The 24,610-nt window shown below is 41.8% G+C and overlaps 5 protein-coding genes across 8 annotated transcripts; 2 read left to right on the top strand and 3 right to left on the bottom strand.

Annotated features, from left to right (window-relative positions):
* Positions 1-6,807: 6,807 nt before the first annotated feature.
* LOC112735222 (uncharacterized) lies at positions 6,808-7,503 on the bottom strand. Its single transcript, XM_025784784.1, has one exon. The coding sequence runs from the start codon at positions 7,501-7,503 to the stop codon at positions 6,808-6,810; it is 696 nt and encodes a 231-aa protein (XP_025640569.1).
* Positions 7,504-8,918: 1,415 nt separating this feature from the next.
* LOC112732645 (small ribosomal subunit protein eS10z) lies at positions 8,919-11,151 on the top strand. Of its 2 annotated transcripts, none has more exons than XM_025781392.3 (6): positions 8,919-9,007; positions 9,586-9,620; positions 9,702-9,750; positions 9,839-10,118; positions 10,221-10,353; positions 10,925-11,151. In XM_025781392.3, the coding sequence occupies exons 2-6, from the start codon at positions 9,618-9,620 to the stop codon at positions 11,003-11,005; spliced, it is 546 nt and encodes a 181-aa protein (XP_025637177.1). In that variant the 5' UTR covers positions 8,919-9,007; positions 9,586-9,617; the 3' UTR covers positions 11,006-11,151. The 2 variants fall into 2 exon arrangements, with proteins under 2 accessions (XP_025637177.1, XP_072068345.1); XM_072212244.1 differs by having other exon boundaries at positions 8,946-9,201.
* A 617-nt stretch (positions 11,152-11,768) lies between these two features.
* On the bottom strand, positions 11,769-15,578 carry LOC112732644 (heat shock protein 83). Its single transcript, XM_025781391.3, has 4 exons — positions 14,171-15,578; positions 13,943-14,084; positions 13,578-13,858; positions 11,769-13,492 (listed from the first exon to the last, which is right to left on the bottom strand). The coding sequence occupies exons 1-4, from the start codon at positions 14,306-14,308 to the stop codon at positions 11,936-11,938; spliced, it is 2,118 nt and encodes a 705-aa protein (XP_025637176.1). The 5' UTR covers positions 14,309-15,578; the 3' UTR covers positions 11,769-11,935.
* On the top strand, positions 15,000-18,190 carry LOC112732647 (mitogen-activated protein kinase homolog MMK2). Of its 3 annotated transcripts, none has more exons than XM_025781395.3 (7): positions 15,000-16,149; positions 16,234-16,512; positions 16,614-16,743; positions 16,820-16,957; positions 17,046-17,378; positions 17,474-17,657; positions 17,747-18,190. In XM_025781395.3, exons 2-7 carry the CDS (start codon positions 16,310-16,312, stop codon positions 17,920-17,922), a joined length of 1,164 nt encoding a protein of 387 aa, XP_025637180.1. In that variant the 5' UTR covers positions 15,000-16,149; positions 16,234-16,309; the 3' UTR covers positions 17,923-18,190. The 3 variants fall into 3 exon arrangements, with proteins under 3 accessions (XP_025637180.1, XP_025637181.1, XP_025637182.1); XM_025781396.3 differs by having other exon boundaries at positions 15,262-16,016; XM_025781397.3 differs by lacking the exon at positions 15,000-16,149 and having other exon boundaries at positions 16,183-16,512.
* A 402-nt stretch (positions 18,191-18,592) lies between these two features.
* LOC112732646 (probable polygalacturonase) lies at positions 18,593-21,362 on the bottom strand. The gene is made up of 6 exons (XM_025781393.3): positions 20,599-21,362; positions 20,136-20,477; positions 19,940-20,060; positions 19,672-19,846; positions 19,474-19,544; positions 18,593-19,387 (listed from the first exon to the last, which is right to left on the bottom strand). The coding sequence occupies exons 2-6, from the start codon at positions 20,472-20,474 to the stop codon at positions 18,681-18,683; spliced, it is 1,413 nt and encodes a 470-aa protein (XP_025637178.1). The 5' UTR covers positions 20,475-20,477; positions 20,599-21,362; the 3' UTR covers positions 18,593-18,680.
* Between the last annotated feature and the right edge of the window lie 3,248 nt (positions 21,363-24,610).

The raw sequence follows: 24,610 nt of genomic DNA on the forward strand, positions 1-24,610 counted from the left end.
GAGAGGAGCAACAAAGGCAAGGAAGAGACATTGAGGAGCTCAAGCACTCCATTAGATCTTCAAGAGGAAGAACAAGCCGCCATCACTAAGGTGGACCCGTTCTTTAATCTCCTTGTTTTTTATTTTCTATTTTTCGAAAATTATGCTTTATGTTTATTTATATTTGTGTCTTTATTACATGATCATTAGTGTCTTAGTGTCTATGCCTTGAAGCTATGAAAATGAACCCATCACCTTTCTTAAATGAAAAATGTTTTTAATTGAAAAAGAAAAAGAAGTGCATGAATTTCAAATTTTAAAACAGTTTAGTTATTCTGATGTGGTGGCAATACTTTTGTCTTTCTGAATGAATGCTTGAACAGTGCATATTTTTTATATTGTTGATTCATGAATGTTAAAATTTTTGGCTCTTGAAAGAATGATGGAAAAGGAGAAATGTTATTTGATAATCTGAAAAATCATAAAATTGATTCTTGAAGCAAGAAAAAGCAGTGAAAAGCTTGTAGAAAAAAAGAGTATATGCGAAAAAAAAGAGAAAAAAATAGAGAAAAAGAAAAAGCAAGCAGAAAAAGCCAATAGCCCTTTAAACCAAAAGGTAAGGATAAAATAAAAAGGATCCAAGGCTTTGAGCATTAGTGGATAGGAGGGCTCATAGGAATAAAATCCTGGCCTAAGCGGCTAAACCAAGCTGTCCTTAACCATGTGCTTGTGGCGTGAAGGTGTCAAGTGAAAACTTGAGACTGAGCGGTTAAAGTCGTGGTCCAAAGCAAAAAGAGTGTGCTTAAGAGCCCTGGACACCTCTCACAGGGGACTTTAGCAAAGTTGAGTCACAATCTGAAAAGGTTCACCCAGTCATGTGTCTGTGGCATTTATGTATCCGGTGGTAATACTGGAAAACAAAATGCTTAGGGTCACGGCCAAGACTCATAAAGTAGCTGTGTTCAAGAATCAACATACTTAACTCGGAGAATCAATAACACTATCTGAATTCTGAGTTCCTATAAATGTCAATCATTCTGAATTTCAAAGGATAAAGTGAGATGCTAAAACTGTTCAGAAGCAAAAAGCTAAAAGCCCCGCTCATCTAATTAATACTGATCTTCATAGATGTTTTTGGAATTCATTGTATATTCTCTTCTTTTTATTCTATTTGATTTTCAGTTGCTTGGGGACAAGCAACAATTTAAGTTTGGTGTTGTGATGAGCGGATAATTTATACGCTTTTTGGCAATGTTTTTAGTATGTTTTTAGTATATTTTAGTTAGTTTTATTATGTTTTTATTAGTTTTTATTTAAAAATCACTTTTCTAGACTTTACTATGAGTTTGTGTGTTTTTCTGTGATTTCAGGTATTTTCTGGCTGAAATTGAGGGACCTGAGCAAAAATCTGATTCAGAGGCTGAAAAAGGACTGCAGATGCTGTTGGATTCTGACCTCCCTGCATTCGAAGTGGATTTTCTAGAGCTACAGAAGCTCAATTGGCGCGCTCTTAATTGCGTTGGAAAGTAGACATTCTGGGCTTTCCAGCAATATATAATAGTCCATACTTTGCCCAAGATTTGATGGCCCAAACAGGCATTCCAAGTCAGCTCAAGAATTTTGGCGTTTAACGCCAGAACTGGCACAATTTCGTGCACCAAGGACCATTGTCCTTTTGCACATTGTCACTGCACCCAACATTCTCAAGTTTGAAGCTCGTCACATTCATCCCTTTTCAGATCCTACTCGGAATACCACAGACAAGGTTTAGACTTTCCGGATCTCAGGAATGCTGCCAATGGTTCTAGCCTATACCACGAAGATACTAATCTCACGGACTCGGTCCGTGTATTAGATATCCAAGAGAGTATACTCCAGCTGTCGTCCAATGACTACATTGAACATCATGTAGACCGCTTTGTGGTTGTCAGGCACGCGATCTTATCTAAGCGAGTAACGAAGATTGGGTGATTGTCACGGGTCATCCCTTCATTCTGACTTAACTGATATAAGAACAAGAGTATATCTTGGAGAGAAAGTAGGCGTGAAGTGAAGGAAAAACAGTAGTAATTGCATTAATTCATGAAGAACAGCAGAGCTCCACACCTTAATCTATGGGGTGTAGAAACTCCACCGTTGAAAATACATAAGTGAAAAAGGTCTAGGCATGGCCGTAAGGCCAGCCTCTTAACGTTTACAATGGTCTCTCAGATCAAAATGATCAAAAGATATTTCAAAGATGTAAAAAGATGTAAAATAAATCTCTAAAAGTAGTTTTTATACTAAACTAGTAACCTAGGGTTACAGAAAATGAGTAACTAAGTGCAGATAGTGCAGAAATCCACTTCCGGGGCCCACTTGGTGTGCTTGGGCTGAGTATTGAAGCTTTCACGTGCATAGGCTATTTCTGGAGTTAAACGCCATCTTTGGTGCCAGTTTGGAAGTTTAACTCCAATTCTGGTGCCAGTTTGGGAGTTTTACGCCAAGATATTTTAGGTTGTCTTTGAATGTCAGTTTGGACCATCAAATATCAGGCAAAGTATGGACTATTATATATTGCTGGAAAGCCCAGAATGTCTACTTTCCAACGCAATTAAGAGTTCGCCAATTGGGCTTCTGTAGCTCCAGAAAATCCACTTCGAGTTCAGGGAGGTCAGAATCCAACAGCATCTACAGTCCTTTTTCAGCCTCTGAATCAGATTTTTGCTCAAGTCCCTCAATTTCAGCCAGAAAATACCTGAAATCACAGAAAAATACACAAACTCATAGTAAAGTTCAAAAATGTGATTTTTGAATAAAAACTAATAAAAATATAATAAAAAGTAATTAAAACATACTAAAAACTAAGTAAAAATAATGCCAAAAAGGGTATAAATTATCCGCTCATCATAGCGCAGGGCCATTCTTTGCTTTAGTGCCATTTCTGATAGATGGGCCATCTCCCTCGCTTCATCCACCAAGTCCTTTTCCACGGCCTCTTCGACTCCCCTTAAGAGTAGTTGTGGGCTCGGCTCCCCGACTTCCACAGGTATTATTGCCTCTACCCCATACGTGAGTCGGAAAGGCGTTTCTCTGGTGGCCGATTGTTGGGTTGTGCGGTAAGACCAGAGGACCGAGGCTAGTTCATCAGCCCACACTCCCTTCTTCTGGTCGAGTCACCTCTTAAGGCCCTACAGGATGATCTTGTTTGCAGCCTCCACTTGTCCATTGGTCTGGGGGTGCTCTACTGACGAAAACTTTTGCTTTATCCCCAAACTGGCAAGGAATTCTCCAAATTTTTTATCGATGAACTGCGTTCCACTGTCCGAGATGACAGCTTCTGGGATGCCGAATCTTGCTATTATCTGTCTCCATACAAACTTTCGACAATTCGCTGAGGATATGCTGGCCAACGGCTCTGCCTCTATCCACTATGTATAGTAGTCAATCGCTATTATCAGGTACTTGACTTGTCCTGGTCCGACCGAGAAGGGTCCTAATAGGTCAATTCCCCATTGTGAGAAAGGTCGGGAAGTCGTGAGAAAGCTAAGTTCGGTTGCTGGCGCTTTGTGGAAGTTGGAGTTTTCTTGGCATCTCTTGCACCTTCTCACGAACCCCTTAGAGTCTGCCATCAGGGAGGGCCAGTAGTATCCGGCTCTGATGAGCTTCCTAGCTAGGGCCTTCCCTCCGATGTGGTGACCGCAGCATCCTTCATGGACTTTCCGGAGGACGTATTCCGTTTGGTCGGGGCGCAAGCATTTCATCAGTGGTCGGCTAAGTCCTTTTTTAAACAACTGGCCCTGTATAATTGCATACTTGGCCGCCTCTCGTATTATTATTTTGGCCACCTGCTCGTCGCTGGGGAGCCTGGCCTTTTCCAGGAATTTCTATGATCGGGTCCATCCAACAAGGTTCTGACTGGGCTAGCTGTAGCACCACTGCTGGTTCTTTCATCAAACTTTGAATGAGGGACCGGTTGCCAGTCCCTGGCTTTGTGCTTGCTAGTTTGGACAGGAGGTCTGCCCGTGTGTTCCTTTCTCTCGGAACGTGTTGGATCGTGACCTCCTCAAACTGCTTGCTCAATTCTTTGACTTTCTCCAGGTACTTCTGTAACAATGAGTCTCTGGTTTGGTAGGTCCCATTGATCTGAGAAGTAACGACCTGCAAGTCACTACACACTTCCAGTCTTATGGCTCCGACTTCCCTTGCTAGAGCTAGGCCGCCCAGCAGGGCCTCATATTCCGCTTGGTTGTTTGACACCGGGAAGTCAAATTTGACTGACTCCTCGTATATAACTCCAGCTGGGTTCTCCAGGATGATTCCTGCTCCTCCGAACGTTTGGTTAGATGCTCCGTCAACATGGAGCTTCCACCGTGTGCTCGGTGCCCCGTCTGGGTCTCCTGTTACTTCTACCAGAAAATCAGTCATGGCTTGAGCCTTGGTCGCGTGCCTGGGTTCATACTGTAAGTCATACTGGGAGAGTTCGACATCCCAAGTCATCATTCTAACTGCCAAGTTGGGTTTCTGGAGTGCTTGTCGGATTGCCTGATCCGTCCTGACGATTACTTGGTGTCCTTAAAAGTACTGCCGCAGCCTGCATGACGATGTCAGGAGCGCATATGCCACTTTCTCCAGCTTGCTATACCTTAGCTCTGCTCCTTGTAGTACTTTACTCACAAAATATATTGGTTATTGAGTCTTCCCCTCTTCTCGCACCAAGACCGCCGCCAAGGCTTCATCGGTTACTGCCAAGTACAAGTATAGCGTTTCTCCTTTCTTAGGTCTTGCGAGGACGGGTGGTGCTAAGACTATTTCTTTGAATTGCTTGAAAGCTTCTTCACATGCCGGGGTCCACTCGAACGCGATACCCTTCTTCATCAAGTTAAAGAAAGGTAGAGCTTTGGCCGCCGACGTGCCGAGAAAACGGGATAGTGCTGTGAGTCTGCCCGCCAACCTTTGGACATCTTTCATGCTTCCCGGGCTCTTCATCTGAAGGATTGCATCGCATTTTTCCGGGTTGGCCTCCACCCCTCATTAGGTTATCATAAACCCCAAGAACTTACCGACTTCGACGGCGAAGGCACACTTCAGCGGATTGAGCCTTATTCTGTGCTAACGAAGAGACGCGAAGACGCTTTCCAGGTCACTTAAAAGGGCCTCGGGCCTGGCGGTCTTAACCAAGATATCGTCTACGTATACTTCTACCATCTTGCCGATGAGGTCCCTGAAGACCTTGTTCATCAGCCTTTGGTATGTGGCCCCCGTATTCTTCAGTCCGAACGGCATGACTTTTTAGCAATATGTCCCTCTCGGCGTTATGAATGTCGTTTTCTCTTCATCTGGCGGGTGCATCGGTATCTGATTATACCCAGAATAGGCATCCATGAAGCTCAGATATCGGTAACCCGCCGCTGTGTCGACAAGTGCATCGATGTTCGGTAGGGGGAAGGAATCTTTGGGACATGCTTTGTTAAGGTCGGAGTAATCCACGCACATTCTCCATTTTCCGCTAGGCTTTTTAACCAGGACAACGTTTGCAAGCCAAGTCGAGTAATCGAGTTTCCGAATGAAGCCCGCTTCCAGTAGGCTGGCCGTCTATTTGACCACCTCTTCCGGCCCTTTCTTGGGACATTTTTCTCCTCCTTTGGGCCACTGGCTTTGCCTCCGATCTCACGGCCAGCTGGTGTGACATGAATTGGGGGTCTATACCCGGCATGTCGGCCGGCGTCCAGGCAAACAAGTCGCCGTTGGCTCTGATCATCTCTATGAGGGGTTCTTTCAGGTCATGGGGCAGATTCCTGTTTACAAAGGTAAACTTCTCATCTGAATCGCCGACCCTGAACTTTTCAAGGTCTCCCTCTAGTTCCGGCCTGGGTTTGTCATCAACCCTGGCGTCTAGGTCAGGAAGAAAGACACCAGATGCTTCTTTAGATTTCTTTCTCAGGGAGAGGCTGAAGTTGTCGCATGCAACTGCCGTCTCTAGGTCTCCCCTGATGGTCCCAACTGATCCATCATCAGTAACAAACTTCATTAGCAATAGCTTGGTGGAGATCACCACCCCAAATTCGTTGATGGTCTTCCTCCCCAGGATGAGGTTGTAAGCCGTCGAGTCTCTTAACACCACGAACTCCGCCATTAGCGACCTCTTCCCCCTGCCTCCGCCTATGGAGACCGAGATGGAAATTACGTCGTCTGGCTTGATAAAGTTATCACCTAGGCCTACCACGCCGTGCTGGTGACCTCTGAGGTCGGCGTCTTGTAGGCCCAGGGCGTCAAATACATTGCAAAACATGATATTGGAATCAGCTCCTGTGTCCACCAAGATCCGTTTTACTAGGCCGGTGCCCACCCTGGCCGTGATCACCATCGGCGGACTCTCCACAACCTCATCGAACCATTGATCCTCGGGGCCGAAAGAGATTGAGGGTAACCTCCGGGAGGTCGGTAAGGGACCAGAGGACATAGCTAGAACCTTGGCGTCCTTCTTACTAGCAGACTTCGACCTGGGAGGGACATCCCTTCCAATCACCACATTTACCACAGTGAGGGCACGCTCCGCGTCCTCGTCGGGTTCCTGTCTCTACTTTACGGTGCGGTTTTTGTCCTCGGTTGATCGGTCCCTCCTCCTAGGTTCCCTTATTAGGTGGGCGAACTCGGCCAGCTTTCCTTCTCGGATGGCCTGCTCCAGGGCGTCCTTCAGGTCGAAGCAGTCTTCGGTCTTGTGGCCATATCCCTTGTGATAATCACAATAGAGGTTCTTGTTTCCTCCCGTCCTGTCCCTGAGTTGTTGGGGCTTCGACAAGATGCCCTTGTCGGCGATTTGTTTATAAAACTCGATGATTGGAGCCGCTAGGGGGTGTAGTTGGTGAACTTCCCAACACGGGGAAAGGGTTTGAAAGTCTTGGCCGTTACTCCCTCTCTGGAGTGTTCCTTAGACCTCTCTCCGCCACCGGGTGGGCGGGCATTAGGGTATGCGGGCTGCCGTTTATTGGCTACCACGACCTGACTTACCTCTTCATCATTAATGTATTCTCTGGCTACGTTCTGAATTTCCTGCATTGTCCAGATGGGCTTGGTGGTGAGGTGTTTTCTGAAATCCTCATTTAGCAAACCATTGGTCAAGCACAAGCTGGCCACCGAGTCAGTTAAGCCGTCTATCTCAAGGCACTCATCATTAAATCTGTCCAGGTATTTTCTGGTCGGCTCGCCGTTTCGCTGCGTCACCCCTAGCAGGTTAATCGGGTGTTTTGCTTTGGCGATGCGCGTGGTGAACTGGGCCAAGAAAGAGCGACTGATGTCGGCAAATGTGGTTATGGAGCCCTGGGGGAGGGCATTAAACCAACGAATCTCCGGCCCAGCTAAGGTTACCGGGAAAGCCCGGTATCTTACTTCGTCGCCTACCCCTTCCAGGTTCATCCTGGCCTCGAAGGCCATTAGATGTTCCTGGGGATCTTGGGTACCATCGTACCTCATATTTGTCAGCTTGTCAAAGTGATTTGGTAGTCGTACTCCGAGGATCGAGTGGTGGAAAGGGGTTGCCCCCATGACCACCAGTTGCCTTTCCCTGCCGTGTTCTCTGTTAGGCCGACCTCTCCTCGTCCTTTCTTGGCGGTGCACTTGATGTGGTCGGCTTCTTCTTCTTCGTCCTCTGTCGCTTTCCCAGTCTTCTTCTTCGGTGTCTCTCGTTGGCGATCGGTTGTAGACCAGTGGGTCTCGCCTTCTCCTTGGCACCTCTCTGCTTTCCTGGCTTTCTATTCTGTCTGGGGGCTCGAGGTGCGCCTGGAGCGACTTCTCCGAAGACTCCTTTTTCCCCTTTGAGTGGACCGGGAAGGCTCCTGGCTAGGAGTGGGCTGCCGACTTTCACGGTTGGCTACTTCTCGCTCCAAGTTCTGCACCTTGTGGCGCAGCTCTTGTATTATCCTGGTGCTGTCGCTGCCTGTCCCTCAAAAGGGTCGTCCCTCTGTATGTCGCGGGAGAGATTTGCTGCCTTCGCGAACGGGGGCTCCGGCGGCTACCCCACTGCCTCGGGGATCTATCCCCTCCCCGCAGGTCCCGGCCCCGCCGTCGGCCACGCCAGAAACCAAGACAAAATCCATGTTGGGGAGAGTCCCCACAGACGGCGCCAATGTTCGGTATGTCGGGTTACCGGACGGTTTAGATGTGAGGATGGGTCTTGCCTTAGTCTGAGTCTTGGGAACGATTTGCGCTATCCGACGGCCTTCCGAGCTCTTAATGAGTTGAGGGGGGTGCCACCTGCAAGGATACTCCGACGCCCAAGTCAGTGTGAAATGCAAGTGGAAAAAGAGAAAAGTTATGATGACGTACCTTTGGGGAGGGGTATGACCCTCCCATATATATTGTGTCAGAGGTGAGCCCCTCATGATCAGAAACCCACCTTCCACAAAGTTTCCTTCTGCTAGCTGTCGCCAGGTGAGCTAACTCCTACAAAATGCTCGGGTCAAAGTCCGGGTGCGAGACGTCCTGCAGAGCAGTTGCCCGGATCCAAAGGTGCGGTGATACCGGCCAGCTGGACTGAGTCGTAACAGATATAAAATTCAGTCAAATTGTAATTAATTAAATAATAAATTAAATATGAATAAATATGATTAAAAAATTTAATAATTATAATTTAATTATTTAAATATAATATTCGAATTTAATGAATTTTTTTGAGTTAGAAAACATAATTTTTTTGCATAAAAATGTGCACTAAAGAGGGATCTGCGTTACATAAAAACGCAAAAAAAAGAGAACAGAGTAATTTACTTTTAAGGAGGAAAAAGTTTTTAATACTTTAAGTAAAAAAAAAAAAAAAAAAATTAGAAGTAACAACATGATCCGATGGCCGGATGCCACTTAGACGTTAGAGGGGGATCTGCGTTAGACAAATCCAACCGTTGAATGTATGGAAGTATAAGTGCCAATCTGAGTCGTCCACGTAATCTTTAAAAACCAAATATAAAATGAATTCTCAACTCCCAAACCCTAGGGTTTTCTTCTTTTTCTCAATCTTAGCAGCCGATCCCCGAAGAGCTTGCATCATCTTTAGGTGAGCTATGAATCTCTTATCCTCTTAGCCTCTCACGAATTCAGCAATATATTTACTAAAATCGGTGGAAGGTTCAGTGAAATTTCTCTGTTTTTAATAATTTATCTGCAGCCAATGAACCTTCATCTTTCCGTTGATTGAAATCCTGATTGTTTGGTTCCGTTGCGTTTGGGTTTACTGGTGTTACTAATTAGGTCGTGATTATTTCTTATCTTCATTTTTTTTTTTTGTTTCATTAAAGCCTTATATTCTTAGGTGAATGCTTGCCGTTAATAAACTTTCTGTGCTCTGTATTGCCTTTAGCATTTCGTCAGTAATTATATGTCATCATGTTTGAAACCCTGGATTTGCTTATAATTGAAATTTTGAAGTTCTGGTTAATTATTTAAAGCCTGTCAATGACTAAGCTGATCAAGTGCACGGTTAAAGTATGATTGATGAGGTTATTTTTTTTTGTCAATCCTGTAATTATGGTAGAACTTAGAACTATTTGTGTTGGATTGTCCTAGATACTATCTGTTGCATATGATGTGTTATGTTCACGTGTCTAAATGCTAATGGTGTGGATTTGTTTGCAGAGTCCTCTTCCGCCAACCCCAACCTTGAAATCATGGTATGTTTCCTGTGCCCCCTTCTTATGTCAGTTACTTGAATGTTTGCTTCCATTTGCTCAAATGAATTTTTGCTTGCTTAGATCATTCCGGAGAAGAACCGCAAAGAGATCTGCAAATATCTCTTCCAAGGTATCTGTTTTGTCTCATAAATCATATATGTTATTGCTAATGGATGGTTTTAAAGTTACATTGTCATGTGAAAATTGTGTGGGTTCAGAGGGAGTTTGCTATGCAAAGAAGGACTTCAACCTGGCGAAGCACCCTGAGATTGAGGTGCCAAATCTACAGGTGATTAAGCTGATGCAGAGTTTCAAGTCAAAGGAGTATGTGAGGGAGACATTTGCTTGGATGCACTATTATTGGTTTCTCACCAATGATGGCATTGAACACCTCAGAACCTACCTCAATCTTCCTTCGGAAATTGTACCTGCTACTCTAAAGAAACAAGCAAAGGCTCCAGGTCGTCCATTTGGTGGTCCACCTGGTGATCGCCCTAGGTATACTTCTAGTAACCTATCTCACCGTCATATTCTGTTCTGTTGGTTGTTTTTTGGATTTTGTGATCGATTGTAAATTATATGTGTATGGATGTTGAACAGGGGTCCTCCACGCTTTGAAGGAGAGCGTAGGTTTGGTGACCGTGATGGATACCGTGGAGGTCCCCGTGGTCCTGGTGGTGATTTTGGAGGTGATAAGGGAGGGGCACCTGCAGATTACAAGCCTTCTTTTGGGGTAATGCTCCTGCAATTGCAATTTTTCCATATTTCTTTCATTTTTTTAAAAATTTATTTTATAATTTGCTGTTAGTTGTAATGTCAATTTGTCATTATCCTTCATTGAACAAGATTAGCATGTGCATAAATGCCTTGTTTGGGGAGGTGCAATTTCTGTCTATTTCTGCCTAACATTTTAAATTTGTAATTCATGTTTAACATTTATTTGCTAGAAGCGCAACTCCACTTTCTTTTTCTTAGGAACTCACAAATTTTAGGTTCAATATCAAATTTTGCAACCTAAAAGCTGAAGTTTTGGGCTTTCTGCAACTCACTTTTCATCCTATGTCAATACTGACTCTCCCATTTGAGATGTCTAATTTGCTTGGATGACTTAAGCACTATTATTGTCATTTACTATATGATTATCTCAGTAGGCTCTTTTATTTGGAGTTAGTTCGGTTGTTGTAACGTAGCTCTTTATCATAGCAGTATTCTAGTGCTCAAAACTGAATTGGCACTTGTTTGTGCTCCATATGTTCTGTAATCTTTTCGATTCTAACTGAGTAAGTTGGTTTGCTATATTGCAGGGTGCTGGTGGAAGACCAGGCTTTGGCCGAGGTTCTGGCAGTTTTGGTGGGGCACCACCATCTAGCTCAAATCTTCCATGAGTGTAATGGTCAACCTTAGATTTTGCTTAATTTTCTTGCTCTGTTTAGTTATCTTACCTAGAAATTGAAGAACTCTATACTACACTTTTGATGATCGGTTCCCTACTCATGCAAAGAAATTTTGAATTCTGAGACGTTCTTGATAACTTGTCCGCCATTTGCATGTCCTCCCGGTTACACCCCCTCCACCAAATCTATCGTTATGGCGTTTACTATGGTATTCGCTTCAGGTTTATTCTCCCAGCTTTTTGGTAGTATTAAGGCGATCCAGATACGAGAGAATAAAAAACTGTATAAGTCTGGCGTTTAGCCACCGTTGGGTTGAAGTGATACTAATTGATACTTAGCATCCATGCTATGTGAGGTTTGTGCTAGGGTGACGACCCCTAATCGTACAAAATCATGAGCCAAACCGATTGTAAAATTATTTTGATCGGGCCAACTATTGAATATATATAAAATTCCGTTTTCAAAACAGAATAAAAGATCTTATTTTGTTTTGGTCGAAATGAGAAGAATGAGAACTAATATTTTTTTAATTTATTGTCCAGCTAATCTGGGCTATGGGTTATTTGGTAGAAAATGATTGAAGATCTTCCTGTCAATCATTTACTTTGTAAGCTTTAAAATGGTGAATTAACAATATAGTCCAAATTATTACTTGGCAATACTTGTTGGTGAAATTTGAGTTGAATGTATTATGACTCCAGACGAACGATCCCAGTCTGTATATATATAGTTTTCCAAACAAAGCAACGTGCAATTTATGGAACATAACGGGTGATATCTCTGATTTATTATTAAAAAGTCTTGGCTGGTATCACTAATTCACTATAGTGTAATAGTATTAGTCTAACCCGAAACAAATCCAAAGCAGGCACCGAAGCTACATGATACCGTATAGAAAACTACTACATGATGGTGTCTAGTTTAGTCAACCTCTTCCATCTTGCTCTCCTCGTTTGCTTCCTCTTCAAGGGGTGGCATGTTTGCATCTTCAGCAGCCTCACCCTCCTCGATGTTCAAACCCAACTTGAGCATCCTGTGGATCCTCGCCGCAAACAAGTTGGGATCGTCGAGGCTGAAACCGGACGTTAACAGGGCCGTCTCATAGAGGAGCAGTACCAAATCCTTGACGGACTTGTCGTTCTTGTCAGTCTCAGCCCTTTTCCTGAGCTCCTCCATGATCCCATTCTCAGTGTTGATCTCCATAGTCTTCTTGCTGCTCATGTACGAGCTCATTGTGTTGTCCCTGAGAGCCTGTGCCTTCATGATCCTCTCCATGTTTGCACTCCATCCATATTCCCCCGTCACCAAGCAACACGGCGAGTCCACAATCCTATCAGACACAACCACCTTCTCCACCCTGTCCCCAAGAATCTCCTTCATTGTCTTGCACAGATTCTCGAATGACTTGTTCTTCTCCTCCCTCTTTTGCTTCTCTTCTTCCGTCTCGTCTTCCAGCTTCAGCCCTTCCTTGGTTGCAGAGACAAGCTTCTTCCCGTCATACTCCTTGAGCTGAGTAACAGCATACTCATCAATTGCGTCCACCATGAACAACACCTCATAGCCCCTCTTCTTAAGCCTCTCGAGGAACGGTGAATTCTCCACAGCCTTCTTGCTCTCACCGGTGATGTAGTATATAGACTGCTGACCCTCCTTCATCCTGGTGACGTAGTCCTTGAGGCTTGTCATCTCATCACCACTCTTGGTTGAATGGTACCTAAGAAGCTCTGCCAGTTTGGCTCTGTTCTGGCTATCCTCATGAATCCCAAGCTTGATGTTCTTGGAGAATGCATCGTAGAATTTGTTGTAGTCATCCTTGTTCTCCGCAATCTCAAAGAACATCTCAATGCATTTCTTCACCAAATTCTTCCTGATGACTTTGAGAATCTTGTTCTGCTGAAGCGTCTCGCGGGAGATGTTGAGTGGGAGATCATCGGAGTCCACGATGCCCTTCACGAAACCGAGGTACTCAGGGATGAGTTCCTCACAATTGTCCATGATGAAGACCCTCCTCACATAGAGTTTGATATTGTTGAGCTTCTTTCTAGTGTCAAAGAGATCAAAGGGTGCTCTTCTTGGAACGAAGAGAATGGCCTTGAACTCCAGCTGGCCTTCCACGGAGAAGTGCTTCACTGCGAGATGGTCCTCCCAGTCATTGGTGAGGCTCTTGTAGAATGCTGCATATTCCTCCCTCGTTACTTCCTCTGCCTTCCTCAGCCAAATCGGTCTCTGCTTGTTAATCTGCTGCCACTCATGCCTCACTTCCTTCACTTTCTTCTTCTTCTTCTCTTTTGATTTGTCCTCATCCACCTCCTCCACATCCCCTTCCTCTTCCTTCTCCTTCTTGGAGTATTCTTCGTCCTCGTCGTCGCTCACCTCCCTCTCCGTGGTCTTCTCCGTCCATAGATATATAGGATAGCTGATGAATTCCGAGTGCTTCTTCACCAAATCCTTGATTCTCCTCTCCTCCAAGTATTCCAACTGCAACAAACACAAGATTCATGTGAATAATTGGATCACCAACACATATGAAGTGACAGGATGCAGTAATAAGTGAGAGTTGAACCTGATCATCTTTGAGGAAGAGGGTGATCTTGGTGCCTCTACCGAGGGGTTCACCTTGGAGGTCTCTAGTGACGGTGAAGGATCCACCGGCCTGAGACTCCCAGACATATTGCTCGTCGTCGTTGTGCTTGGTGGTGACAATGACCTTATCGGCAACAAGATAGGCAGAGTAGAAGCCAACACCGAATTGCCCAATCATGCTAACATCTGCACCCGCCTGCAGTGCTTCCATGAACTCCTTCGTGCCAGACCTCGCTATTGTCCCCAGATTATTCACCAACTCTACACACAATTAAATGTTATGCTTATAGTAAAGTATAGAATAGAATAATACTATGTCTATAGATGCTGTTACTAATAACTAACCAGCTTTGGTCATGCCAGAGCCACTGTCTATAACAGAGAGGGTCTTATTTGTATTATCAGGAACAATCCTAATGAAGAGCTCAGGCTGAGCATCAAGCTTCGATTTCTCTGTCAAGCTCTCGAATCTGATTTTGTCCAGTGCCTGCATGCCATTATATATCACACAATTAAGAAATTAACTCACAAAATCACCATTGCTAATATAATAATAATAACAATAACACATACGTCGGAAGCATTGCTAATGAGCTCACGAAGGAAGATCTCCTTGTTGCTGTAGAAGGTGTTGATGATCAAGCTAAGCAGTTGGTTGATCTCAGCCTGGAATGCAAAAGTCTCAGACTCCCCCATCTGAACCTCAGCCATACTCAAACTCGGTTATTGTTATTTGCAGTGTACAACGGCAGTGAATGATGCAAATGTATATGCCTAATTTGTAAGGTGACATTTTAACATATATATATATATAAGGTGAGGACATGCTTCTGGGGGCATCACATATTACATCTGGGAAGAACATAGACAAATATCAAAGCTTCTGGACTTTTCTCCGCTATGCTTTCACTTCCGTATTTTGCCACGCTACCTGCCCTTTTTCATCAAATACATTTCTCTGTTATATACTACTAGAACACGCTCCTACTTAAACACACAAACTTGGATGCATACATTTGGCGGTTAGTTTTGGATTTTTTTATATTTACATTTAATAAAAAGATTTTATAATTGTCTTTATATAAAAACATTTTTTTTGATCTTTAGATAATAAATTGTATGTTAGATTTTAATATATTATAAAAATATTATTTTTATTTAAAATGTGACTAGATAAATAAATCATAATTTTTTAACAAAATATCTTTATAAAAAAATATTTTTGCCATATTCATTTAAATAGTTGCATTTAACAAATAGATGTTACGTGTGGAATGTTGGTTCGCAGTTCGCACACTACCCGCACGCTATCTTTTTGTTTCTGATTTGAACTTTTTTGGGTCAATTTTTTTGGTATACTTGGGTCGGATTTTTTATTCGATCTAACAGCCGCACTTGTTTCGGTTTCATTTAGGTCTTGGTTTTGCTTTACTTAGTCCAAAAGACCTAGCGATTGGAATAGGCCCATTCCTATGAACCAACCGTGGGCTTACGATTTTTCACAAAACCAACTGTGGGCTGCATTGGGCTACTGTTTAGTTAAATTTTGTGGTAGCTATTTGTCAGCATAAAGTCCAAAAAAGAAAACGCCCAAATCGGTTGTTATTCTCATCATGTCCCCAGAAGAACTGTATAATAAGTTAATAACAATATGCAAGTGAAAAAGGCAAAATTTTCATTTCTTACAGTTGAAGTTTGAAGAGGAACTTAGTTTGTGTGGTTTGCATGTAGTTTACTAGTTTAGAGCTTGTTTGAGATTCACCTAATGTCTTATCCTAACATGGTTACTACTTTGTTTTGCACATACTGCTGTAATGCTTATTGAGGACGTTGTTGACAATCTTTGAAGCATACTTTTCACAAGCGTTTATTTGTTGATAACGATTATTCAAACGAAGAGCAAGACATGAGACATGCGAATGTGATGGTTCCACTTCCACTTCGACCCCAAAAATGATCAACTCTGTATCTCATATTTCATAGCATCTCACAACAATTGAGAGCTATATAGATGTGTTGACGCTAATTAATTGCTTTGGCCAACATACTGATCATACGAACGAACGTACGTACACCTGCACAATATAATTGCTTTCTTTCCAACAAATCCTTTTCGAGTCATGTTCATTTCATCTTTTTTTCTCTTTTGATATCATAACGACTGCTATACGTGGGAATTTGTAAACCACGGACACCCCACTTTTAATACTCAAAGCAACCAACCCACATCATATGCAATTCGTGAAACTCAGAATGGAGCATGGTTCTGTACACCAACCCTAAAAAGAGAAACAAACCCAGGTTCTAGAGCCTCAACTAACCATGTTGGGGATTATACATCTCGTGACAAACTAGCTACATGCAATGCTTTTATTAGCAGCTAGAGATCACGTTACTTCTCAGGCCTTTTATTTTACAGGTACCGCGAAAAAGATTTTTATTTAAACATTTCAATTACTCCAACTACTCTTTTGCTTAGCTTTTCATGGGTTCTAGCTACAACGTGTCAAGATTAGCTTAGCTTGCAACAAATGTTTGCTCCAAGACCATAAGTATCTATCTTCTAATTTCTATTTTCATTTTTTTTATTATTGTTATGTTATCCTACTGGTCACCTGAATTGGACGACTCTACAGATGATAGGATTTGAGTAGAGAGAAACAAAACGGAATCAGAGACACGAGATAGAGAAAACTTGAAGGCAAGCTGAAGATGGCAACGAAAGAGTCAAGCTCTGCTGGTTCTGGTTCTGGTTCTGGTTCTGGTTCGGCAACAGGGGACGCTAAAATCAAGAGGGTAGTGACCCATGGAGGCAGATATGCACAGTACAATGTGTATGGCAACTTGTTCGAGGTGACTTCCAAATATGTCCCTCCCATTCGCCCCATTGGCAGAGGTGCTTATGGCATCATCTGGTAACCTAATCTTCTTCTTCTTCTTCTTCTTCTTCTTCTTCTTCTTCTTCTTCTTCTTCTTACATGAACCAAGTTGATTCATGATGTGCGTTTGGTATCAGTGCTGCTGTGAACTCAGAGACGCACGAACAAGTTGCCATCAAGAAGATTGGTAACGCATTTGACAACATTATTGATGCTAGAAGGACACTCAGAGAAATCAAGCTCCTTCGTCACATGGATCATGAAAATGTATGTATGAGTATCTGTGTTAAGGTGCTTAGTTAGATAGAGAGTCTGAAACTGGTATATAATAATCTTTTGACAGATAATTGCGATAAAGGATATAATACGACCACCGAAAAGGGAGACGTTCAACGATGTATACATTGTTTATGAATTGATGGACACTGATCTTCATCACATCATTCATTCTGACCAACCTCTCACTGATGGCCACTGTCAGGTACACTCTGCTGCTTCCTCTGATCTTTGAATTCTTGTTATCATTATTTTCGAATTGATTGATTGGGTTGGGTTGGGTTGGGGTGCAGTACTTCTTGTACCAGCTGTTACGGGGACTGAAATATGTGCATTCAGCGAATGTGTTGCACCGCGATCTGAAGCCGAGTAACCTGCTCATGAATGCCAACTGCGACCTCAAGATTGGCGACTTTGGATTGGCAAGGACTACTTCTGAGCAGGATTTCATGACAGAGTATGTTGTCACCCGATGGTACCGTGCCCCCGAGCTGCTCCTTAACTGTTCTGAGTACACCTCTGCCATTGATGTCTGGTCTGTGGGCTGCATTCTTGGTGAGATTATGACCCGAGAGCCCTTGTTCCCTGGCAAGGACTATGTTCATCAACTTAGGCTCATTACTGAGGTATATAGACTTACTTAATACATTCATTCATTCATTTCATGATTAGATCAACCACTTGACAATTCTATTCTGTGTTCCCTTTTCATATATAAAAGTTGATAGGTTCACCTGACGATGCCAGCCTTGGGTTTCTCCGAAGTGATAATGCAAGAAGATACATCAAGCAGCTTCCGCAGTACCGCAAGCAAAAATTTGCTGCTAGGTTCCCCAATGTCATGCCTGAGGCACTTGATCTCCTAGAAAAGATGCTCATGTTTGATCCTAACAAGCGCATCACAGGTTTGTATATTATATATGCACCATTCTTGAACTCATCATGGCTTAATTACTTAAATGATGTTATCAAACATAATATGAATATGATGCAGTTGATGAGGCACTTTGTCATCCATATCTAGCATCACTTCACAACATCAATGATGAGCCGGTTTGTCCGAGGCCATTCAGTTTTGACTTTGAGCATCCAACATGCACTGAAGAGGATGTCAAGGAGCTCATATGGAGGGAATCTGTCAAGTTCAATCCAGATCCACCTTCTCACTAATTGATTTCTGTTACCACATAAATACCATCATCATCCTATGCAGATGATTTGCTAGGGACAACAAACTTCTCTTCCTTTGTAATCTTAGACTTAAATGTCACCAACCCTATAAACAAAATTTCTCGTGGATGTTACAAGCATTTAGACAAATAATAATTAAATCTGTTGTATTATGCTCGACTTTGCTTTAGGACACTCTGGGGACCCAATATCATTGCAAACTTATGGACTCTTTTTCTTATTAATACCTAACAATTATCTTTCCCAATTTCGATTTTTAGATTTACCAGCATTTTCTTACACTCCTATGAAGCCTGCCTTTCACTTAGGGTCATTGATGAGGATTTTTCTTTTTTCACAGTTGACGAATTAAATGAAAATAAATTTTGTGCTTGAAAGTCTTGTTGAAAATGTAACTCAATGTGATATCGGCATTTATGTTAAAATGAGCAAAAAATTATATTGCATGTCTTGTTGAACATGGCTTGAATTCTATCCCAATGCCATGGCAAACAATACTAAACTCTGCATAATGAAACTATCCTAGTAGCCTACATAAACAATACTGAATGCAGCACTACAATGAAAAGGATCATATGTTATTTAAGCTTTTACCGGTTTTTTTATTCTGCGAAGTGAGTGAATACAATCAGTGAGTTTCAGAAGCAGATAATAAAAACATGTAAATTTTCATTGTTGTGTTTGTCAATTTGCATTGTTCTGATGAAGTATGGTTATTCCTTTTACACTGTCATAAGTCATAAATGCCTTGCATAAGTGCAAGTTTGGAACTTGACATCATCTATGGGCAAACCATCTTCTGGGAAGGTACATACCCCAATCTTCTCCGGTCCCTGATCTGGCAACAGCATACATGGCTCTGGAGTCACACCACTAGAAATCCCAGCCACATTGGTGCAATTCCATTGAACTTTGTAAGGTTTCTTTGATAGTTGAATAGTCACATTGGATATACATATGCCAGTGAATGGAGCATTGGATATACCCTCCAATCTTGCTGCCATAGTCACATTCTGAGCAACCATGTCCCGGTAATTGATGTTTTGAATGAGAGGAAGTGCATTGGGATCATAGTTGTTGTCAGCATGAGAACCATAATTTCCTGTCATCCAAAATGCCCATCTCATGGTATTCATAGTCATCCTTCTCACATATATGTCCTTAACATAGCCTCCTCTTCCGACAGCAGTTTTGATCCTAACACCTGATTCTGAGTTGATGGCTACAATGTCCTCAGCCCTCACATCCTCAATCCCACCGGACATTTCACTCCCCAATGCTATCACAGCGCTGGTTGGTGAAATGCATGTCAGGCGCCGGATTGCTAGTTGTTTCGTTGGCATTCCATATGCTATACCATACTCATCCCAACCACTCTTAACCGCCACACAATCATCCCCAGAAACAATGTAGCAGTCCTCAATTCTTGTGTTTGTGCATGAGTCTGCATCATAAGCATTCTGAAACCTTAGTTTTAGTGTGTTAATATTGCCATATTGAGGAAGTTATGTAGGTGTTAGCTGAACATACCAGGGTTGATTCCATCAGTATTTGGTGAATTAACTGGAGCAAGTATTGTGATGCCTTGAACAACAATATTGCTGCATTCAAATTCATATATTAGAAATTATAGTGAGCTTGCCCTGCCTGATGTTTCCAGTGTTGGTGAATGGTGATTATTAATTCAATATTGAAAATAGAAAAAGGAGAAGAGGGGAAATGATGAACCTGCTATATACAGGATGAACATTCCATGAAGGAGAATTGACCAAAGTTAGATGAGATATCTGAACATTCTCTGAATACATTATTTCAATAAGGTACGGCCTAGTATAACTGAGATCCCCCTTGTGGAATTTTTTCCACCAAACATCGCCTTGTCCATCTATTGTACCATTGTCCCCTGCAAATAAATTTGAAATCAATCATTAGAAGAAGGAAATTCTTTAAGTTGGACTAGACTTTAAATTCCTAGAATATCTTTTGAGTTCATTACCAGTGATGATCACATCTGTAAGGTTGGTTCCAAAAATTAGACTGCTATACCTTCCACCTTGCGCATCCCTCCCTCGGCCATAAGACGGCAAGGGATCAATGAGTGGCCAGTCACTCTCATCCTAATACCAAAGTTTCAATAGTACAAACATAAAATTGAAACAGTTAAAAAGAAAAACATATTGCATATCATATACCTGAGAGGCAAGGATGACAGCATCTTGGTGTAGGAATAGAGTGAAGTGGCTAGTGAGATTGAAGCTACCGGTTAACCATCTTCCTGGAGGAACAAAGAGTTGAGAGCCTCCAGTTGATGAGAACTGGCTCATATGATCTATGGCTGATTGAAAAGCCTTTGTGTTCAAAGTTGTTCCATCCCCAACACCACCAAAATCTGTGAGCGATGCACTGTAAGCTCTGCAGTTAACAGCACTGTACTCAAAGTAGTCCGAAATTGGAGCCTTGCGACTCTCTACCATGTTTAGGCATGGTGGGGCAACCATAAGAACTAGTAGTAACAATAACAATGTATCCATGACCTGACAAATTCACATTTCAAACAGTTTATATGCATTCAACAAAACGAATCAACATGCTTTGATTCCTAATGCTAAGAAAGAAACATAGAAGAGAGAAACGAATTTGTTATTGTTATTGTACCTGAGGTTTTCTCGGAGAACAGATGCCGAGTTTAGACTTTAGATGTTGGTATGTTTACATAGAAAGACATTCTAGGTGTATATATTAGTGACATTGTTATAGGGCATTAACTATGTCACTTTCATTTATGCTTCCCGGTCCCATAAATCACATTTCTTATTTCTCATGTGATCAGTTGATATGGTTTTCTTTTATGTTGGCACATGATTGATAGGGTAAAAGAGTTTGAGAGGAATACATAACGGAATTACTGGATCTACAGTTACATATCGTAGTAGGAAATTACTAAGTTATAGAATGCATGTGAAAGCTTTCTTTTTTTTTTTTTTTTGGAAGACTTTAAAATTATTGGGCTTCATAACTGACTAGTCTGACTCTTATGATTCCGAGAAATGTTTCGTGTGAACAACAATTTCATCGTCATAAAATTTTGTTTATGATTCACATTATAAGAATCCAAGTCTAATTTTTCATCTGCTCATTGGATTAGGTGTGAATGGATATAGAAGAAAAAATGGCATTATTACAAGGCCATTTCAGTCTTTGTACTCTTTGACATGTGGTTGTGGTTCCCTTGTACCCCACTCACTATAGCTTGTGTGTTGCCTCTGATCTGTTACAAGAGTGGAGTGGGCATGCCCTAGTCCTAGTCCTAGTGTGTCTTCAATTGGTGCGTGCCTTATCTTCCCACCAATTAAAAAATGGACACACATCACTTATCTCCCTCTATATCCATTTCAATGGTGCCCAATACCTCGCACACCAACCCACCATTAACCTTCACAAGTTTCATATAATTATGCTAAATTGAGTGGAAATATGCTGTGGATGCACTAGTGTATGTTCCTGTCTTATTTACTAATGCTTGAAGTAGTAATAGATTAAGATTCCCTTGGCCTTGCCCAATTATGGGTATTGGTTGGGAAATAGTACCATTATTTAATTAATTTAATCCAAAAGAACGATTATTTTATTTTATTAAAATATTACTAATTAGCCATGGCAAGGAGGGCCCGGAATTGTCACGGAACCTTGTCGCAATGTGCATAACTGCATACTATTATTAGTCACATACATCACCAAATCAAATAATTAAATAATTAACATCCATCCCGTGAATTTAAGTAATCGCAAAGAGCCAAAGACTACCCCATGATGCTGATGTTGCCATGGCTAACTCTTCACGAGCCTCTCTTCAATTTCTTGGAACAAAAATGGTTGGACCTCTCGCCTCAACAAAGAAGCATAGCCCGTGCAATTTGCCCCTTAAAGAAAGGATTATTAGCACGTCTTTTCAAAGCGAGAAAAAAGAAATTAACCGTTTAAACCCCTTTTGTTTTTTGGTCAAGTAGTAATAATGTTGAAACTTGAAAGGTAACTGACTTTGCGAGTTAAAATTCACTAAGAAAAATCAAAATAAAGCGATGAGGTTAGCTACCTCAAAATGAAATAGAATTTCATTTCCAAAAAACACTATCAACCCAATATTTTTAGTTTACAAACCCAATAATATATTTTTGCTAGCCTTTTAGTATTATTTTTTTTTTCTTGGAACAACAACTACAATGATAAATAATGCAACAAAATGTTTTAATCTTTTGGTCAATGATAGGTCATTCTGTCTTTCTGTTTTTACTTTTTAGTCAAAGGGCATTAGCATAGAGTCGAAACCAATTAAATCTAAATCCAACTCAAATATTTTAAAGATGTAAAACCGAGTTAAAGTATATTGATTCTATACATAATTAGTGTATAAATTTTATATAATAAAATTAATAATATTTTATTTAGAGATTGAATTTAATAAATATTATATAATATTTACACAAAAATAAATTATTTTAAATAAAAAATAACACTATAATATATTGACAAAATGCATATATAAACCAATTGAAGGCCAATATTATACATATCTACCAAAACAAAAAATGTTACAAGGATCTACCAAGTGTACTTTTGTATGTAATTCGAATAAGACCCATTCGAATTATAGAATCCAATACTAATTCGAAGCAGTGTAATTCGAATTATGTATGGACGAAATGTACTACTAATTCGAATGATGCTGAATCGAACTATGCATGCACATGAATACCCCACTAATTCGAATTGAACCAATTCGAATTTCACCCTGTTTTGAGCATATGGTAATTCGAAACAATGTGCTTCGATTTGCCCATAGTATACTAATTCGAAGTGGACTAATTCGAATTACTACCAAGGAACAGCCCAAGGTAATTCGAATTGGTCTCATTCGAATTACCAATGAATGCCCTATAAATATAGTTCGAGTTCAGCTCATTTGAACCACAAATTCAACCCCCTGTCCCACCAAATTCCAGAGAAAACACCATTCTGAAACTGCAAGAAAGTACTCAACATTCGAATATTCTGTTGATGGGGGACAATCTGGACCGGCTTTATTGTCTAGATGGAGTGGCTCGTATAGCTGGTGTCATCAATGAAAAGGTTAGTGAGCACATTTTTTTTATTATAATGCTAGTCATTATCTAGAGTTGTTAAGTTAGATAGAGTTGTTGTATTAGTGATTTATTAGTTTATAGAGATTCGACAGAGAAAGTTTTAATTTGGATAGTGATTACAAATAAGTAGAAGAATTTGAGTAGTAAATATGGTGGGGGTGCATGACGGAGGAAAAATGTCGGTAAAGATTTTCACAAAAATTTTCGCGTTGCAATACAGGACGTGGCGTACTAGTTAGGGCTGCCGATCGATGGACATTATGTTAGTGGTTGCCTGACAGATTTTCAGATGTACATCGAGGGTGGTCGTCTAGCTTAGGCGTGGTTTAAGGAGCTACTGGGTGTATTGCCTCCTGCGAATTGCATCCAGAAGTTCGCAGTGAAGTGTAGCTAGTTCCAGGAGACATTCGGAGAGCTTCCTGATGGTGCCAATGAGCCCACTGTTGGAAAGTATGCCCGAGCCTATATCATGATGCTATTTGGGACTCAGCTATTTGGTGATAAGTCTGGTACTCGCATTCACATTAGGTGGCTGCCATACGTAGCCAAGCTTGAAGACATGGGTGGGTACAACTAGGAATCAGCTGCTCTCTCATGGTTATACCGGTGCATGTGCCGCATGACGAATAGACACGTGGTGAAGTTAGCCGGACCATTACAGCTGCTTCAGTCATGGATCTTCTGGCGGTTTTCTGAATTTAGACCGCTGGATATGATACATTCGGCTGACCTTTGGCTTCGAGGTACTATTATATTCAAATGCTTTATTTGTCACAATTATTAAGTGTTAGGAAAAACGACAAGGACTCAGCATTGTCACCCTCCACGAGTGCAAATGCAATAGGTAGGATGTTGGAGTTCCCGTCTTGTGCAATCGCAACTAGCAACGTAACCCCGTATTTGCCGTATAGGTGGGTCCCGTCGATATTGACCAACAGCTTGCAATGCCAGAATGCCTCAATACACGGTGGGAATGTCCAAAAAAGCCGGTGCAAATAGGCTTGCGAGTCGTCTATCTGCCCACCCACTCACACAGGACTCGTCCTCAACACTGCAACACTACCAAGCATCGTCATCTGCACACCTACGACCCATCGCGGCAACTCATTGTATGACTCATCCCAATCTCCGTAAATCTGTGCCACGGCCTTCTGCTTGGCCAACCAAACCCTCCTATAAGTCGGCCTAAACTCGAAATGTGCCTCTGTCGCATTCAGCAGTACCTTGATACAGACGGCTGCATCAGCTCTAACCATTGGCAGTATGAAGACCGAGATCACATGATAATTAAGACTAATGTGATCGCTCGAGATCGACGTGGCCAGACAAGTATGAGGTCCATTGTACCATTTTACCTCCCAAATACCTCTATGCTGGCGGAGACTGATCCTAATCAACCATGTGCACCCGTTGCCAAATTCCGTACACTTCCCAAGGTACTTGCGATAATCAGGCTCCACCACTTTGCATTGTACCCCACATCGGATGCTATATGTCTTCACGCTTAATACGACCTCCTCTTTATC

The sequence above is a fragment of the Arachis hypogaea genome, chromosome 13 (genome assembly GCF_003086295.3).
Source record: "Arachis hypogaea cultivar Tifrunner chromosome 13, arahy.Tifrunner.gnm2.J5K5, whole genome shotgun sequence".
Taxonomy (NCBI): Eukaryota; Viridiplantae; Streptophyta; class Magnoliopsida; order Fabales; family Fabaceae; genus Arachis; species Arachis hypogaea.

Excerpts from the sequence above, each read along its gene's own strand:
- LOC112735222 (XM_025784784.1), bottom strand. The coding sequence starts at position 7,503 with ATGGGGGCAACCCCTTTCCACCACTCGATCCTCGGAGTACGACTACCA.
- LOC112732645 (XM_025781392.3), top strand. Across the intron at positions 10,119-10,220 it reads CCACCTGGTGATCGCCCTAG|GGGTCCTCCACGCTTTGAAG; the intron begins GTATACTTCTAG and ends GATGTTGAACAG. Across the intron at positions 10,354-10,924 it reads ATTACAAGCCTTCTTTTGGG|GGTGCTGGTGGAAGACCAGG; the intron begins GTAATGCTCCTG and ends GCTATATTGCAG.
- LOC112732644 (XM_025781391.3), bottom strand. The coding sequence starts at position 14,308 with ATGGCTGAGGTTCAGATGGGGGAGTCTGAGACTTTTGCATTCCAGGCT. Across the intron at positions 14,085-14,170 it reads TCATTAGCAATGCTTCCGAC|GCACTGGACAAAATCAGATT; the intron begins GTATGTGTTATT and ends AATGGCATGCAG. Across the intron at positions 13,859-13,942 it reads CTCTGGCATGACCAAAGCTG|AGTTGGTGAATAATCTGGGG; the intron begins GTTAGTTATTAG and ends AATTGTGTGTAG.
- LOC112732647 (XM_025781395.3), top strand. The coding sequence starts at position 16,310 with ATGGCAACGAAAGAGTCAAGCTCTGCTGGTTCTGGTTCTGGTTCTGGT. Across the intron at positions 16,744-16,819 it reads GTCACATGGATCATGAAAAT|ATAATTGCGATAAAGGATAT; the intron begins GTATGTATGAGT and ends ATCTTTTGACAG. Across the intron at positions 16,958-17,045 it reads TCACTGATGGCCACTGTCAG|TACTTCTTGTACCAGCTGTT; the intron begins GTACACTCTGCT and ends GTTGGGGTGCAG.
- LOC112732646 (XM_025781393.3), bottom strand. The coding sequence starts at position 20,474 with ATGGATACATTGTTATTGTTACTACTAGTTCTTATGGTTGCCCCACCA. Across the intron at positions 20,061-20,135 it reads CTGTCATCCTTGCCTCTCAG|GATGAGAGTGACTGGCCACT; the intron begins GTATATGATATG and ends CTTTGGTATTAG. Across the intron at positions 19,388-19,473 it reads TACTGATGGAATCAACCCTG|ACTCATGCACAAACACAAGA; the intron begins GTATGTTCAGCT and ends CTTATGATGCAG.